Source organism: Bufo bufo, chromosome 6 (assembly GCF_905171765.1).
Source record: "Bufo bufo chromosome 6, aBufBuf1.1, whole genome shotgun sequence".
Taxonomy (NCBI): domain Eukaryota; kingdom Metazoa; phylum Chordata; class Amphibia; order Anura; family Bufonidae; genus Bufo; species Bufo bufo.
The window spans coordinates 404678750-404696000 of record NC_053394.1 but is presented as its reverse complement, the minus strand read 5'-3'; the positions used below and the strand labels follow the sequence as shown (position 1 = coordinate 404696000).

General features: G+C 44.4%; 3 protein-coding genes across 7 annotated transcripts in view; 2 read left to right on the top strand and 1 right to left on the bottom strand.

Annotated features, from left to right (window-relative positions):
• Nucleotides 1-17251, bottom strand: part of LOC121004478 (oocyte zinc finger protein XlCOF7.1-like) — a 1216478-nt gene that overhangs the window by 209374 nt on the left and 989853 nt on the right. The window lies entirely within an intron of this gene.
• The window catches only part of LOC121004516 (zinc finger protein 300-like), a 734886-nt gene that overhangs the window by 42067 nt on the left and 675568 nt on the right, over nucleotides 1-17251 (top strand). The window lies entirely within an intron of this gene.
• LOC121004488 (zinc finger protein OZF-like) overlaps nucleotides 1-17251 on the top strand; it is a 555846-nt gene that overhangs the window by 7193 nt on the left and 531402 nt on the right. For 2 of the 5 annotated variants that reach the window (XM_040436738.1, XM_040436745.1), the window contains exons 1-2: nucleotides 588-681; nucleotides 755-878. The exons of 2 other annotated variants lie outside the window; for them this stretch is intronic. In XM_040436738.1, coding sequence (XP_040292672.1) covers nucleotides 658-681; nucleotides 755-878 — 148 coding nt within the window. In that variant the 5' untranslated portion in view covers nucleotides 588-657. Of the gene's footprint in view, nucleotides 1-587; nucleotides 682-754; nucleotides 879-964; nucleotides 1115-17251 lie in introns of those variants that run through there. One more of the 5 variants, XM_040436744.1, reaches the window with a different exon arrangement.

Here is a 17251-nt window from a genome sequence, read left to right as displayed (position 1 = left end):
GAAACACACTCAAATTGTGAAGTTCATTCAACCCAAAGAGGCCCAAGGTACCAGATCACATGATTCAGTGTACTCACCTTGACAAGCTCTTTAACTCGTTTAATCTACACAAAAAGAGAGAATACATCTACACTTTATTATTATCTCCTCTTATTATCTCCAGTCATTGTATTTTGCATGAGACTGTAGGATTTTATATCTTCTCATCCTCTCTCCATTCAGGTTCTTACAATATAGGATCCGCTCAGTGGAGATCTTCTATATAAGATCCTTCTCCTGATTGACCCGTCAAGGATGGATAGGGACAGGAACAAGATGGCGGAGAGTATAATAAATCTCAGCCTAGAGATCCTCTTCCGACTTACTGGAGAGGTGAGAGATTCTGATGATGTCGCATTACATCATCTTATCTATGTTACTAACAGATGGACATGACTGGAGAGGTGAGGGACCCTGGAGATGTATGGAGTGATATTTATTACTGTGTCTCTCCATAACCAGGACTACACAGTAGTGAAGAAGACCTCTAGTGAGCGCTGTCAGGCCCCTGTGTCTGAAGGATGGGGAAGAACCCTGAGCCCAATTACGAGGCCTCTACCTCATCCCCTGATACATGAGGAAATCAATAGAGAGAAGATCCTAGAACTCATCAACAAGATGATTGAGCTGCTGACTGGAGAGGTGACACTGCTGGGACATTATACAGGAACGCTATGGAGGGATCTAGGTGATGACTGTGCCATTGTGTTGTCAGGTTCCTATAAGGTGTCAGGATGTCACTGTCTATTTCTCCATGGAGGAGTGGGAGTATTTAGAAGGACACAAAGATCTGTACAAGGACGTCATGACGGAGGATCACCAGCCCCTTAAACCACAAGGTAATAGACATGACTAAATACACACGTCCTCTCATTATCGGTATGTAAGGAATGAATTCAGTCACTGGATGTGTTTTTTTTTACAGTTAAGGAAGAGAGAAGAACACCGGAGAGATGTCCCAGTCCTCTTCTTTCACAGGATGGTTCAGAAGAACATCACAATGTCCCACAGGATGATCAGGCAGGTGGAGATAAGGGCATCAAGATGGAGGATCGCTGGCTCCTCACATCACCAGGTAATAGACTTGACTAAATACACACGTTTTCTCAATTTGTATGTATGGAATAAATTCAGTCACTGTTTCTATTATCTATTTGTGTAAATGCGCCTTTATAGTCCCTTTACATTGGACTATTATTGGGCCATGTGATAAATAGACCGCCTATCGTGTAGCATATCTTATCTGTCCCATTGTATAATATTGTTCTGAGTCTTACATATATGATAATGGAGGCCTTACGGTTACGAGAAGTCTGTGATAGTCTGTGGTGGGATAAACATCCTCTGTTGTGATCCATTTAGCATCTGCCTGTCAGAAGCTAGCACCAGGTGATGAGCACTTGGCTCTATGGAACTAATAATGAGGTAAGTCCTGTTCCTCACACTCAATCCTATAGAAATTCATGACGCACCTAGACATTGGGTCCCAATTCACAGCACGAGGTCTAGAGGCTGCTGGGCTACATACAGGAATATGAGTAAATATATCATAACCTGTACACCATTCCTGTAAAACCTATATGTTAATAATTCCTACATAACAAGGATCTCCTCTTCTATAAAGCCCACATATTTCATTTTTGGTGTCTATACAAACTCTATGATGAAACATGAATTATGAATTTGGTAGGTCTTGGAAAACATTTTTCAGTCTATTATCTTTGTGGAATATGTTTTGAGGTTTAGCAGCAATTCACCTTAAGATGTTTATTTAGTAGTTATAGGCAACCATGAGGAACATCTTGCCATTGTCTTCCTTTTGCTTGTAATCCAAAAGGCTGCTTTTTGACATTCTTGTGATTCTGTGGATCTGTTCATCTCTTGAAATTGCGACACCAAGAAGGAAAAGTCATCGAATTATGGAAATCACAGGATCGATAAACATGTTAATGATATACAAATGATAAACATGGAAACAAAACATCTTGATTTATTCAGCATCCTTTATGGACGTGACGTGCAAAAATACACATGCTTACACGCCTCGGCAGCTATCCGTGAATATATTAGTAGGCGGAGGAGTGTTCTGTCACTCTGAATGCACTTGAGCACACAAATCGTCAAGATCCGTTCCGCTCCCTTTGCAATTGCTGATCAATGAGATCCCAGATGTGTTTGATTGGAGAGAAGTCTGAAGACGTTGCAGTCCATGGTAGCATGTTTAGGGCACGCAGGCTCCTCCCAGTAGCATGAGCCACATGTGGCCTGTTATTGTCCTGTTAAGCGGTTAGTGTGCCTGAAATGAAGACTAGAGGGGTGCAGCTACCATACAATATTCTTCTCCACACCATAATCCCAGGAGAAGGATAAGAGTGAAGTTTCATGGAGTTGCCCCCATGGTCTCCTGACCAATTTCCGACTATCATTGTTTCTGAGATAAAAGCGGGACTCATCTCTGAAGAGGATAGACCTCCATTTCAGCTTCCATTGCCGTCTTGCTGAGGACCATGATAACCTTTGAGTATGGCGGTGTGATGTCAGTAGGACGTCAGGCTCATATCCCAATGTTGTTCAGATGCCTTCTGATGGCTTGTGTAGACACTGTTTGCCGCCCTAGGCTTGGAATGTGATCTCCAATTTCAGTACAGAATGGATCACTATGCACCATTCTTCTAACCAGACCATCCATCCGTGCAGAGGTTCTCCTATGTGAACCTGTTGTCATTCCAGTTTGTCATTATTCTCCCAACCACCGGGACACGCAGCATTGAACAGTGCTGATATCTTGGCCTAGGAGTGTAGCGATCTGCAAGATTGATAAACCAAGTTCTCTCAGTTTAAGAATTCTGTCCCTCACAGTTTCCAGCCATAACTGGCACATCAATGAAAAAAAGCCCCTGCACGTTAATCCCACACAACTTGATCTGATTATTGAGGTTTCATATGGATAAAAACATTTTGCTTTCAATTTGGCTTTTATATCCCTCCCACATGTCAAAGATTGGAGCTAGGTGCTTGAAAATGTGATGATTTACATATCTTAGTGACATCTGCTATTGCTTCAATTTGCATAACCTTATGGCTTGTCCTTGTTGGTGCTGCAGTTTTAATCTTTAGTAGTATATCTCACTTTCACTATATACTGTATATAAAAAAAATAATATATAGTTAAATGAGAGAAAGGCAGCACACCTGATAGTTTGAAAAAAGTTGATCCCTTTATTCATCAATTGAAAAGTTCCAACTGCTCCATGCAGTCCTTATCACACAGTTGAAACGTTGCAATTGGTGAATAAAGGGATCCAGTTTTTTCAAACCATCTGGAGTGCTGCTTTTCTCTCCATTTACTACAAAATGATCATCTGCAGTCCAAGCTTTTTTTTGAGGATTTAGCACCTGGTCCACATATGAGTGCTGCTATCTACACTTGACTCTCTCAGGCAGCTGTCCCTGCTTCCATAGCAGAAGCAGAGACAGCTGCCTATAATGATGAAGCAGAGAGTGGTTGGCTCCCTGCTCCATCATTCCTTCCCCTGTCTGTGCTCCACACTGCTAGTCTGTGCAGGGAGCAAGGCCGGCAATCAGCCTCTGCTCCTTCGTCTATACAGACCAGAGCAGCTAAAGTGTATCCTGCTGCAGCGGAACGAGGTGAGGGGGGAACAATCCTGTGCATATTTCTGTGAGGGGGCACAATCCTGGGCATATTTCTGTGAGGGGGCACAATCCTGGGCATATTTCTGTGAGGGGGCACAACTGGGCATATTACTGCGAGGGGGCAGATCAGGGTATATTACTGTGAGAGGGCAAATATCAGGGCATCACTACTGTGAGGGGCCACATATCTGGGCATCGCTAGTGTCAGGGGCACATATCTGGCATAACTACTGTGAAGGGGCACATATCTGGGCATCATCTGTGAAGGGGGCACAATGTGGACATAAATACTGTGTGGTGGCATAAAGGGGGAATAATTACTATGTGGGGGCATTTAGGGGACTGGGTGGGATTAGGTGTTTAGTTATGTTTTGGGCGGAGTTAGAGGCATGGCCTAGTGCGGAAAGAATTTTCTGCGCCGCACATAGTGTCCCTCTTCCTTCTTTTCAAAAGTTGGGAGGTATGTATATGTAACAACTCGGGATCACTTAGATCGTTGCCTTTGGGCTAAGACAAATAGCACACCTCCAGATGCCACGCCAACACTGTAGATTTGGGTGAAAATTGGCACAACCAGCTTTATTATGTGTACTTTTATTAGCTGATGAACAGAGAGGGAAAATGCAATTTCCCCAGAATTTCACCCTCTCTTCTGCAGCATTCTATGGGTGAGATGCACCATTTTAGTGGCCCCCACCATGGTGATAGATCATGTGACGGACCATGTGATGAGTGCAGTGACATCACCACAGGTCCTTTGCCTCAAAGAAGAAGAAAGAAGAGAAGCAATGCTGCGCGAACAAGTGGATGAGGTGAGTTAAATTATTTTTTATTTTTTTTAACCCCTCCAGCCCTATTTTGCTAAGCATTCTGTATTAAGAATGCTATTATTTTCCCTTATAACCATGTTATAAGGGAAAATAATAAAATCTACACAACACCTAACCCAAACCCGCACTTCTGTGAAGAAGCCCGGGTTCGGGTTTGGGTACCAAACATGCCGATTTTTCTCACGCACGTGCAAAACGCATTAAAATGTTTTGCACTCGCGCAGAAAAATTGCGCATTTTCCCACGACGCACACGTGTGAAAGAGGCCTTATTGTCCGCACAACGGAATAGGATAGTACTGTTCTATCAGGGGCCAGCTGTTCCGTTCCACAAAAAACGGAATGCACACGGACAGTCTCGTATTTTTTGCGGATCTGTTTTTTGCGGACTGCAAAATACTAAAAGCCATACCGTCGTGTGCAAGAGGCCTTAGACAAAGTGATACGCCGCCTTCAGCTAGTTCAAAACTGCAGCTAGGTTAATAACCAAACCGCCTCGACAAGCTCCCATAACCTTAATCTTTCTCTTACTGCACCAGCTGCATGTAAAATGAATAGTAACTTTTGAAATTAAAGTTCAGCAAGCAAAAGCCAAAAACAGCTTAGGTGAGTTTCATACCAGCGCTTATACACTGCTCAAAAAAATAAAGGGAACACTTAAACAACACAATGTAACTCCAAGTCAATCACACTTCTGTGAAATCAAACTGTCCACTTAGGTAGCAACACTTAGTGACAATCAATTTCACATGCTGTTGTGCAAATGGGATAGACAACAGGTGGAAATTCTAGGCAATTAGCAAGACACCCCCAATAAAGGACTGGTTCTGCAGGTGGTAACCACAGACCACTTCTCAGTTCCTATGCTTCCTGGCTGATGTTTTGGTCACTTTTTAATGCTGGCGGTGCTTTCACTCTAGTGGTAGCATGAGACGGAGTCTACAACCCACACAAGTGGCTCAGGTAGTGCAGCTTGACCAGGATGGCACATCAATGCGAGCTGTGGCAAGAAGGTTTGCTGTGTCTGTCAGCGTAGTGTCCAGAGCATGGAGGCGCTACCAGGAGACAGGCCAGTACATCAGGAGATGTGGAGGAGGCCATAGGAGGGCAACAACCCAGCAGCAGGACCGCTACCTCCGCCTTTGTGCAAGGAGGAACAGGAGGAGCACTGCCAGAGCCCTGCAAAATGACCTCCAGCAGGCCACAAATGTGCATGTGTCTGCTCAAATGGTCAAAAACAGACTCCATGAGGGTGATATGAGGGCCCGACGTCCACAGGTAGGGGTTGTGCTTACAGCCCAACACCGTGCAGGACGTTTGGCATTTGCCAGAGAACACCAAGATTGGCAAATTCGCCACTGGCGCCCTGTGCTCTTCACAGATGAAAGCAGGCTCACACTGAGCACATGTGACAGATGTGACAGAGTCTGGAGACGCCATGGAGAACGTTCTGCTGCCTGCAACATCCTCCAGCATGACCGGTTTGGCATTGGGTCAGTAATGGTGTGGGGTGGCATTTCTTTGGAGGGCCGCACAGCCCTCCATGTGCTCGCCAGAGGTAGCCTGACTGCCATTAGGTACCGAGATGAGATCCTCAGACCCCTTGTGAGACCATATGCTGGTGCGGTTGGCCCTGGGTTCCTCCTAATGCAAGACAATGCTAGACCTCATGTGGCTGGAGTGTCAGCAGTTCCTGCAAGACGTAGGCATTGATGCTATGGACTGGCCCGCCCGTTCCCCAGACCTGAATCCAATTGAGCACATCTGGGACATCATGTCTCGCTCTATCCACCAACGTCACGTTGCACCACAGACTGTCCAGGAGTTGGCAGATGCTTTAGTCCAGGTCTGGGAGGAGATCCCTCAGGAGACCGTCCGCCACCTCATCAGGAGCATGCACAGGCGTTGTAGGGAGGTCCTACAGGCACGTGGAGGCCACACACACTACTGAGCCTCATTTTGACTTGTTTAAGGACATTACATCAAAGTTGGATCAGCCTGTAGTGTGTTTTTCCACTTTAATTTAGAGTGGGACTCCAAATCCAGACCTCCATGGGTTGAAAAATTTGATTTACATTTTTTAATTTTTGTGTGATTTTGTTGTCAGCACATTCAACTATGTAAAGAACAAAGTATTTCAGAAAAATATTTAATTAATTCAGATCTAGGATGTGTTATTTTTGTGTTCCCTTTATTTTTTTGAGCAGTGTACATCCGGCAGGATCTCTCTGTATTCCGGCTATGCCAGTAGCTACAGTGTTGTCATCCGGCCCCATTAACTTAAATGGTGACCGGCGGAGAGACAGCTGCAACTATGTGAAAACTAGCCTTAGGCCCCAGCTACTTAAAAAAAAAAAAAATAGAGTAGCTGTGCCCATGTAAACTTTTTGGCACATCCTTGTTTACACAGCGTAACGGTACTTTCACGTTTTTCTTTTCTGGTATTGAGTTCCGTCCTAGGGGCTCAATACCGGAAAAAAACAGATCAGTTTTATCCTAATGCATTCTGAATGGAGAGCATTCCGTTCAGGATGCATCAGTTCAGTACCTCTTACGTTTTTTGGCCGGAGAAAATACCGCAGCATGCTGCAGTTTTCTATCCGGCCAAAAATCCTAAACACTTGCCGGAATTCCGGATCCGGCATTAATTTCCATTGAAATGTATTAATACTGGATCCGGTACTAAGTGTTCCGGAAAACCGGATGCGGTTTCCCGATCTGCGCATGCGCAGACCTTTAAGAATGAGAAAATAATAAATACCGGATCAGTTTTTCCGGATGACAATCGGAAAGATGGATCCAGAATTGCAATGCGTCTCTCAAATGCATCAGTTTGCGTCCGAATTGCCAGATCCGGCAGGCAGTTCCGGCGACGGAACTGCCTGCCGGAATCCTCTGCCATAAGTGTCAAAGCACCCTAACACGGACTCATGGGCCAGTTGTTGAGAACAACGTAGATTTGTCTACCTGATGATCAACCCATATGCAACGTAGTTTAGTCAGTCGATAACTGAATTTTGGTATATGCTTTGGAATTTGTGAAAATTTTTATATGAAAGTCATGAAATTATATAATTTTAGGTTATCTTATTCAAAAATAATGAAATCAGTTTTATCCTTGGCAGATGACGGCACCAGAAGCTCAGAGGGAAACATGATATCTTCACGTTTTAAATCAAATAATCTTGGGATAAGAGAAGCTACATATAAAGAGCATGCTGTTCTCTCCGATATACCTGCAGCCTTTCACACCAAAGATCCATCATCTGACCCTTTTTACCAGGTTCAATTTTCTGATTCATCACATCACAGAAGAAGTGTTGAACCTCAAAAGACTCAAACAGGGGAGAGGCCGTTTTCATGTTTAGAATGTGGGAGAGGTTTCAACCACAAATCGAATCTTAATAGGCATCAGAGAGTTCACACAGGGGAGAAGCCATTTTCATGCTCAGAATGTGAGAAAAGTTTTACACACAGAGCAGATCTTGTTAATCACCAGAGAATTCACACAGGGGAGAAGCCATTTTTATGTTCAGAATGTGGCAAATGTTTTTCATTCAGAAAATGTCTTGTTATACATCAGAGAACTCACACAGGGGAGAAGCCATATTTATGTCCAGAATGTGGGAGAGGATTTTACAACAAATCACATCTTATTGGACATCAGAGAATTCACACAGGGGATAGGCCATTTTCATGTTCAGAATGTGGCAAGTGTTTTTACTACAAATATGAACTTGTTCAACACAAGAGAATTCACACCGGGGAGAAGCCATTTTCATGTTCAGAATGTGGGAAAAGTTTTAATCACAAATCATATCTTACTAAACATGAAAAAATTCACACAGGGGCGAAGCCATTTTAATATTCACATTGTGGGAAATATTTTCACCAGAAAACAAATCTTGTGCAAGAAGAGAAGCGATCCCAAACCACCAGGCTGAGGACCATGGATTATCTGGTACCGGGCCGAAGGGGGAGCTAGGGTTGAACTGCAGAAACGGGAATTATTGTCTCCTGTGCCCCGCAGTTTAGCCTCATAGGCTCAAGGCTGCTATGCTTCATTAAGACCTCTTCCATGAGGTCACAGGTGACGTGACCTCCCTTCCCAATCTATGGGAAAATTGTCTCGCATGAAACTGGTCCGTGGTGCAAAAAAGGGACCACTTAATCAGAGAATTCACACAAGGGCAAAGTCCTTTTTATGTTTGTTACATGGCTGAGATTCAGTCCTGTTTCGATATTTAAATTGGACACATGGTAGAGTGAGTAACATCACACTGCCATGTGGTTCCATAGTCATGACCCCGCTCCTTCCTGTGCTTACATCACAGGTACAATGAAATGGGGGGAGGCAGGTGTTAATATACCTAGCCACTGGGGCATTGCTGAGCGAGACCAGCTTCCTGTGGAGTTTTAGATGGAGGAAGTGGGACCACCATACATTCTAAGGCTAAGTATTTTTTGTCTATATTGTTAGACTATAGGCCAGTTACATGGTGGATGTATACTGATATGACCATGATATTGAATGTTAATAGAGATTGTAGTTAAGTAAATGTGTCTTTTATGTTATATCTGCAGAGTTTTGTGTTATTCCTGGTGATACTGTTGTACAAATTCGCTTGAGTCAGACGCACATATCCAAGCTGCGCTAAAAGTGCGCCGAAGTACGCCAACCACAAAGAATTTCCCCCGTGCTTAAAAGCATGTGTATCAAGCTCTTTTGTGTAAGGAAAGGTAACACTCATCAAGAGTCAGACAAGGTGTTTAATCGTAGAGCTTCTGTTGAGCACTCCTCCTCCTGCCCAGTCTCTTCACTTTTATTTTATAGCCACCAAAGGGGTAACAATAGAAAGGGGCAGGCCGGTCCCCCGACCACTTCATTCATGTAACAAACATACAGGAAGTGATGATATACAGGAACATGAGAAACCACCATCACTTAAAATAACATAGCCAGCTAACAAAACACTTGTATACAATAATCTCCCATTACCACTGAAGTGAACTTTATCCAGCCTTGCTCAGTGATCAATGCCCAATAAGGTTACTATGATCCTCATGCATGTTTATTTACAGGACAACGTCATTATCTCCAGCGGCTGATCAGGCGCACTATTGTTCTCTTAACAAATGCATCCACGCCAAGCCAATAAATTTGCGTCTTCCACGGGGGCCCTAGCCGGCATCCATACATTTGCCAAGAAAACACTGCTCCGCCGAACACATCAGTCTCCCCTGGCCCACATCCCAGCGCATAGTACATGGACCGTTCGCCAATGGAGACCTCTGCACATGGCAGCTATGTCTCCACATCCACAGGAAGATATCCACTCCAATGGTTTACCCTGACACTAAAAGACATGATGACAATACACAATATATTAAAAACACATCCTAATAAAATTTTCACAACAATACCAAGGCAACATATTGTAGCTGAGGTATAAACTGAGAACAATCCCACGAGCTAGGGGGAAAAGGGGAATATTGACCATTGTTATCTGATATTTGGTAATATTCTGCCCTTTAATATTAGAGATGAGCGAATTTTGAAAAAATTTGATTCGGCCGGTTTGCCGAATTTAAATTTTTTTTTGTTTTTTTTTGGGTTCGATCCGAATTTATTTCCCGCGAATCGTGTTATAAAACTGCTATTTCCTGCCTGCAGAGAGACTTTATAGTTGTGTAGAACACTGTGCCTTACAGTAACACACAGGGAGTCATACGGCTTGGGACTCTCCACCTCGGCTCGGCACAAGCTATCAGTTCTCTGAAAGGTGCGGAGTCCACCACTTGGAAAGGGAGGGACTGCAGCACCAGCTTGGCCAGGAGCACATTCAGCTTCTGCGCCGTTGGATGAGTGCATGCATACTGTTGTCTCTTGGCAATCGATTAGTGACAGAATGAGTGACGAGGAGTAAGAGAACGAGGAGCAGGAGCATCAGGACCGGTAGGTGATGGGAAGGACAGACAGCTCACTTCGGCTGAGATGGTGGAGCCTTGACTGCCTGAAATCGGCTGCGTGCCACTAAGTGATGCAGTGGTTGCTGCGGCAGGCTGGACCACGACATCGGAGCCATGGTTCTCCCAGGCCACTTTATGGTGACACTGCATATGTTGACGCAGGGCCGTGGTGCCAACAATGGCACCCTGGCCACGCTTCACCTTCTGCCTATGGATTCTACATATGGCCATGTTCACCTCCTCCGGCGGCTTAACAAAAAACTGCCACACCGCCGAGTAGGTATTTTTACCCCCAACACTACGCACCCGCGCACCGCTACTTTCCGGGCAGTTAGGCTCCTGCGAAGCGGGTGGTCTACCCTGAGCACGTTTAGCTACCGACCTACCACTGCTGCCACCCTGCTGACTTCTGGCCACGCTAGCGACTTGCTGGCTCCGCCGCTGCCTCACGGGCAAGCTGTCACCCTCTTCTCCTAATGATGAAGCCCCTTCGTCAGAGGGTGTGAAGACGAGATAACGTAGGTTTGCCACATTGCTCCTCCCCCCGACCGTTCTATCCCGCTGCACTATGCAAGACACAAGCCTCTCTATCTGAACCACGGGAAGCCCCCACCTCTGGGCCCTTTGCGTTCTGCTGGACCGGACTCCCGGCGGATCCCCTGCATTTGTCCACCTTGTCTGGCGGTGTCGGCTTGCTGCCTCGCTCGCAGACGGCGCGGTCACCCTCGTACTGATGTTTCAGTCTCTGCTGCTTCCTGCCGCCCCTCTCCTTTGATCTTCGGTGTCTGCTGGGACCTGGTTACAGGTTTAAAGTTTGAATTATTAAAAATATGTTGCTTCGTGACCTCCTCAGCCTCCATGCCCAGTGTAATCATTTTATCGATCTCCCCGCTTTCTCTATTCATTTATTGGGAATATGGGACAGAAGGTTAAAATTTCTCAATTTTATAAAGTGTTGCTTAAAACACGATTTAATAATACACGTTCTCCGGGACAAAAGGCTTGGCAAATTGATTGTCCGGGAATTTCCATCGAAGATTGGGATAATATATTGGCGAATTTAAGTTTTTAGTTTCTTATAATTTTAATCACGTTTTGGTTCCATTTAATATTTTGCACCGAATCTATATCACACCTTTTATGGCTTAATAAATGTAGTTTAAGGTATACTTCTAATTGTCCACGGTGTGATTTATCTAGGGTGGATCACTTGCATATGTTTTGGTCATGTATAGAGTTAAAATGATTTTGGGGGCAATTTATAATTTTATTATCCGGGAATTGAAAGTTGAGATTCCGTTTACGGTGGAATGTTGGGCACGGAGTGACCTCACCAAGGTAGAATGTCCAAAATATAAAAGGATTCTTTTGATTAAAATAATGTTTTTGGCGAGACTTTTGATTGCTAGAATTTGGTTTTCTCGAAATACTCCAAGTATTACTTCATGGGTTAATAAGATTAAGAGATATGAAAACATTCTATATAAGCAGAGAAATACTGAGGAAAAATGGACTAAAATTTGGGGAGAATGGAAGTTTTAAGGTTTTCCTTCCTACACTCCCTTATTATCCCCCCCTTTTTCACTTATTGATGGACGGGAGACGCATCACAAGGGAGAGGTTTAGTTGGGTTTGAACAGGGGGGGTAGGGTTTATTAGGGGAAAAAGAATATAATAATGTTTTGTTTTTGGTGAATTGGATTGCTTGAATTTCTAATAAAAAAAATTAAAAAAAAGATGAGTAGCATATCACACACTCAGAGTGAAAGGAGCAGGATTCCTTAGCAGTGCATAGTATTTCAGGAGAGGAATGTGCTGATCTTGTTGAAGATTATAGACTAAGAGTTACAAGGTGGAAAGAGCAGAGTCCCCAGCAGCACAGAGTATTTCAGGAGTGTGACGTTGTGTTAGAACGGACAGACAGGATTATGGGTACGCCATCCAGGGCAGATTGTATATGTGGGAGCCATACAGAATATTACCAGGAAACAGATTTAAGAAGGGGAACAATTCGATCTGATAATTGGCGGCAGTCCTTGTAATGACTTATCTGTGGTTAACCCGCACCGGAAAGGCCTTTATGGGGGAAGTGGACAAAGGTTTTTTGACTTGCCACGATTACTCAATAAAGTATGCCTAAGACAGGAGAGAATAGGCCAGTCTTCTGGTTATTCAAGAACGTGGTTGCAATGGAGAAAGCATTCCAAAAAACAATTTCTCTCCACCTGGAGACGAATCCTGTCAAGATTGATGCAAGTGCGGCATCGGCTGCTCATCGAGCCAGATACTTCTGGGGGGAACCTGCCTGGCATGAACAGGCCTCTAGTAGCTACAGACAATGAGAAGACAAAGCTTCAAGATTGCTTGGAGTCCGGAAGAGTCGCGAAGTTCATCAAGATTCAAACCATAACTACTAGCCCCTGGTCTCTTCCTCAAGAAAAACATCATGAGTTCCTAGTCATCATGGATGGGAAGAGGACATCCTGTGGTGCATGGAGATGGAGAGGGTCTTCGCACTATACGGACGTCTCAGAAATGAACTGCTGCTTCCGACAGAAGCTCCTGAGAAGGTCATGGAACGTCCTGGTCATCCGGCATTTATTCACCCCTCTCACAGTGAAATTTCTCACAGTGCATTTCTCACAGTGAAATACAAGCTTAAAATCTGCACTAATATTCGTTTATTAAAAAAACACCCATTTTGGGCAAGATAATAAATTTGCGGCCTTTGCTGCATTTGTCACAGTGAAATGCAAGCTTGAAATACTGCAATAATATTCTGCGTTTAAAAAACACCCATTTTTGACAAAGATAAATACATTTCCAATATCCGTAAAGGATATAAGCTCCATCCTCTCTCCAAACATTTTAAAGACATTCATGATTGTGACCCCTTCACTCTAACATTCGTGGCCATCGAAAAGGTCAAGAGGTTTTGGAGAGGAGGCAATCATATTGTGAATATGTCTAGACAAGAATCACGTAGAATATTTGAGTTCGATACTCTTATGCCTAAGGGACACAATGCAGAGATGGAGTTATTTGGATTTCTCTAATGGGGGGTTGTCCGGTGGGGACGTGGAGTCCAAGTCAGGCTGTTTTCCAGCACTTGGATCCCCCCCCCCCTCCCTGACCGCCCCTCCATGATCCACATTCCCATCTCTCCATTTATGAAGTCCACCACTTCATCTATATCATTTCTGTACCAGGGTCAACATTCCCAATCAATATCATGGGGCTTATTCATCATGGGGTTTACCAATTGTGTCGGTATACATATCTGAGTAGTTTTATGTAAAACGCTTCATCTACGTCATAGCGTTTTTTTATTCTATTTGGTTGTGGTAGATTCATGTCAGAGTCCAGGAGACACCTTTATTTTATCATGAGACATGTACAATTTTTTATCTGTGAAGACTATTACTTCAGTTTTATATCATCATTTATAGTCTTTTATCTTTTACTATTATCAATGTCAATAATTTTCAACTAATTTGTAATTTATCATTGGGCCTATTTATTTAATTTATTTTATTAACATGTTGGACATACTTGAGTGTTTTTATAAATAAAAAAAACGCATCACTAACGCAAATGCGTTTTGTATTGGCTATAATTGTTCCATGCCAGAGTTTATGAGATACATCTATCCCATCATCCTTTTTAATTCAGTATGGTATAAATATGCCGAACTTCCTGCTTGCCGACACTGCCACTGAGAAAGGGGAGTTACCCCGAAAAGCGTATGGTCGGAGTGTTTCAGCAAGCATCTACATTATATGGACATCATATGCAAGCAATTTCAGTTATTTCCTTCCAAATCCAGACGTTCGCAAAGGTCCACTTCACAGTTTCCAAGTGGAACGCACAGTTGAATATTCTAATCTCCCCTTGACGTAGTTCACGTCGGTCACGTGGGTACAACTCAGTCACGCGAGGCGCCGCCAGGTCACGTGGGACGACGCGCAATGACCGCGAGACCACACGGGACACCGTAGTAGGTCCAGGCGGTGGGGCAAGAAGAGCGCTGACATCCACAAGTCTGGTGGTAATGTAATATGCACCTTAATACTAGCCTTTACACTGTTTTATATTGCTCAATTGAAGATATGGAATGCACCGAATGATTAAGAGACAGACATATTCTCATATTAGGCGATTTATTTATATGGGACTATCTCCTACAGTCTTATTCTCATATTAGGCGATTTATTTATATGGGACTATCTCCTACAGTCTTAGTCTACAGTTTGCTTCTATTTGGGACATTATAGCAATATTGTTACGAGGTCCACAACCTCTCTATTCTACAGTCCACTCTCCTTGGGACATTTTTAGCTACATTGATACGAGGTCCACTATATGTTTGATACTGCTCGTCCACTAGAGCATCACCTAACGGTCTTCACCTGTTACGCTAACACATTATCCTATGTGATTTTATAACTGTATGCATTTTAGGCATTTTTTGGTGCTCAATAAATAATATCTACCTATTGTCGTCCTCAGTTCTCAGATAATTGAGTGCCCCTCCCTTACTAGATAATTTTTACTTTTGGAGTTTGGTGATTCCAGAGGAGTGCACCTAATCCATAGGAGTTTCTCAGATGAGCCGCTATTTTTCTCACCCATTTTTGGCAATACTCTACATCTGGGGCCTTTGCTGCATTTGTCACTGTGAAATACAAGCTTGAAAAACTTCACTAATATTCTGTTATTTAAAAAAAAAAAACATTTTGGGCAAGATACTAAATTTGCGGCCTTTGCTGCATTTGTCACAGGGAAATACAAGCGTTAGATAGTGCTGTTATATTCTGTTATTCAAAAAAACACCCATTTTGGGCAAGATACTAAATTTGCGGCCTTTGCTGCATTTGTCACAGTGAAATACAATCAGTAAGGGTACTTTCACACTTGCATTTTTCTTTTCCGGCATAGAGTTCTCTCACAGGGGCTCTATACCGGAAAAGAACTGATCAGGCATATCCCCATGCATTCTGAATGGAGAGTAATCCATTCAGTTTGCATCAGGATGTCTTCAGTTCAGTCGTTTTGACTGATCAGGCATTTTTAAGACTGATAAGGATCCTGATCAGTCTTACTAAGGCCTCTTTCACACTTGCGTTGTCCGGATCCGGCGTGTACTCCACTTGCCGGAATTACACTCCGGATCCGGAAAAACGCAAGTGTACTGAAAGCATTTGAAGACGGAACCGTCTTCCAAATGCTTTCAGTGTTACTATGGCACCCAGGACGCTATTAAAGTCCTGGTTGCCATAGTAGGAGCGGGGAGCGGGGGAGCGGTATACTTACAGTCCGTGCGGCTCCCGGGGCGCTCCAGAATGACGTCAGAGCGCCCCATGCGCATGGATGACGTGATCCATGCGATCACGTGATCCATGCGCTTGGGGCGCCCTGACGTCACTCTGGAGCGCCCGGGGAGCCGCACGGACGGTAAGTACACTGCTCCCCCGCTCCCCGCTACACTTACCATGGCTGTCAGGACTTTAGCGTCCCGGCAGCCATGGTAACCACTCTGAAAAAGCTAAATGTCGGCTCCGGCAATGCGCCGAAACGACGTTTAGCTTAAGGCCGGATCCGGATCAATGCCTTCCAATGGGCATTAATTCCGGATCCGGCCTTGCGGCAAGTGTTCCGGATTTTTGGCCGGAGCAAAAAGCGCAGCATGCTGCGGTATTTTCTCCGGCCAACAAACGTTCCGTACCGGAACTGAAGACATCCTGATGCATCCTGAACGGATTACTCTCCATTCAGAATGCATTAGGATAATCCTGATCAGGATTCTTCCGGCATAGAGCCCCGACGACGGAACTCTATGCCGGAAGACAAGAACGCAGGTGTGAAAGAGCCCTTATGCCATCAGTTGGCATACGTTTTGCCTGATCCGGCAGGCAGTTCCGGCGACGGAACTGCTTGCCGGATCTCTCTGCCGCAAGTGTGAAAGTACCCTTACATTGTTGGTTAACAAATTAACATTTTTTGGGACCGCAAAGTAATTGTAGAAAATTCGCCTGTGACACTATTGTGTGACCTCAAAAAAATGTTTCCTCTTTATGACACCGGCACTGCCTTACTCTCAGTGAACTTAATTGTTGACTATTGGCGGTTACATTTTTTGCCTGACATAAACCATCTGTTATTTTGGTGGGTTTAACGCAAAGAATGAGGAGAGCATCAAATAAGGGACGTGGCCCCAGTCTTGGTGCTGCTGGTGGAGCTCCTGTTGCAGGGAGAGGACGTGGTCGATCTGTGCCAGCTACACGCACAAGTGAAACACCTTCCTCAGGTGCGAGTAGGCGACAGAACCTTCAGCGTTATTTGGTCGGGCCTAATGCGGCTCTACGAATGGCGAGTCCAGAACAAGTACAGGCGATAGTAGATTGGGTGGCTGACAGTGACTCCAGTTCCTTCACATGGTCTCCCACCCAGTCTCCTGCTGAAAGATCAGAGTTGGCACCTGCAGCCCATGTCCATCAGTCCTTCACCTCACCCCCTTGCAAATCAGCCAAGCAGTCTGAGCCCCAAGTCATGGAGCAGTCTCTTCTGCTTTTTGATGACTCTGCTAGCAGGGTTTCCCAGGGACATCCACATAACCCTGCCCCAGAAGTGGAAGAGAAACACACGTGTGTTTCAGGATGAGTACATGGGAGGACCACCACAGCACGTCTCGGATGATGACGAAACACAGGTGCCAACTGCTGTGGCTTTCTGCAGTGTGCAGACCGACAAGGAGGGCAG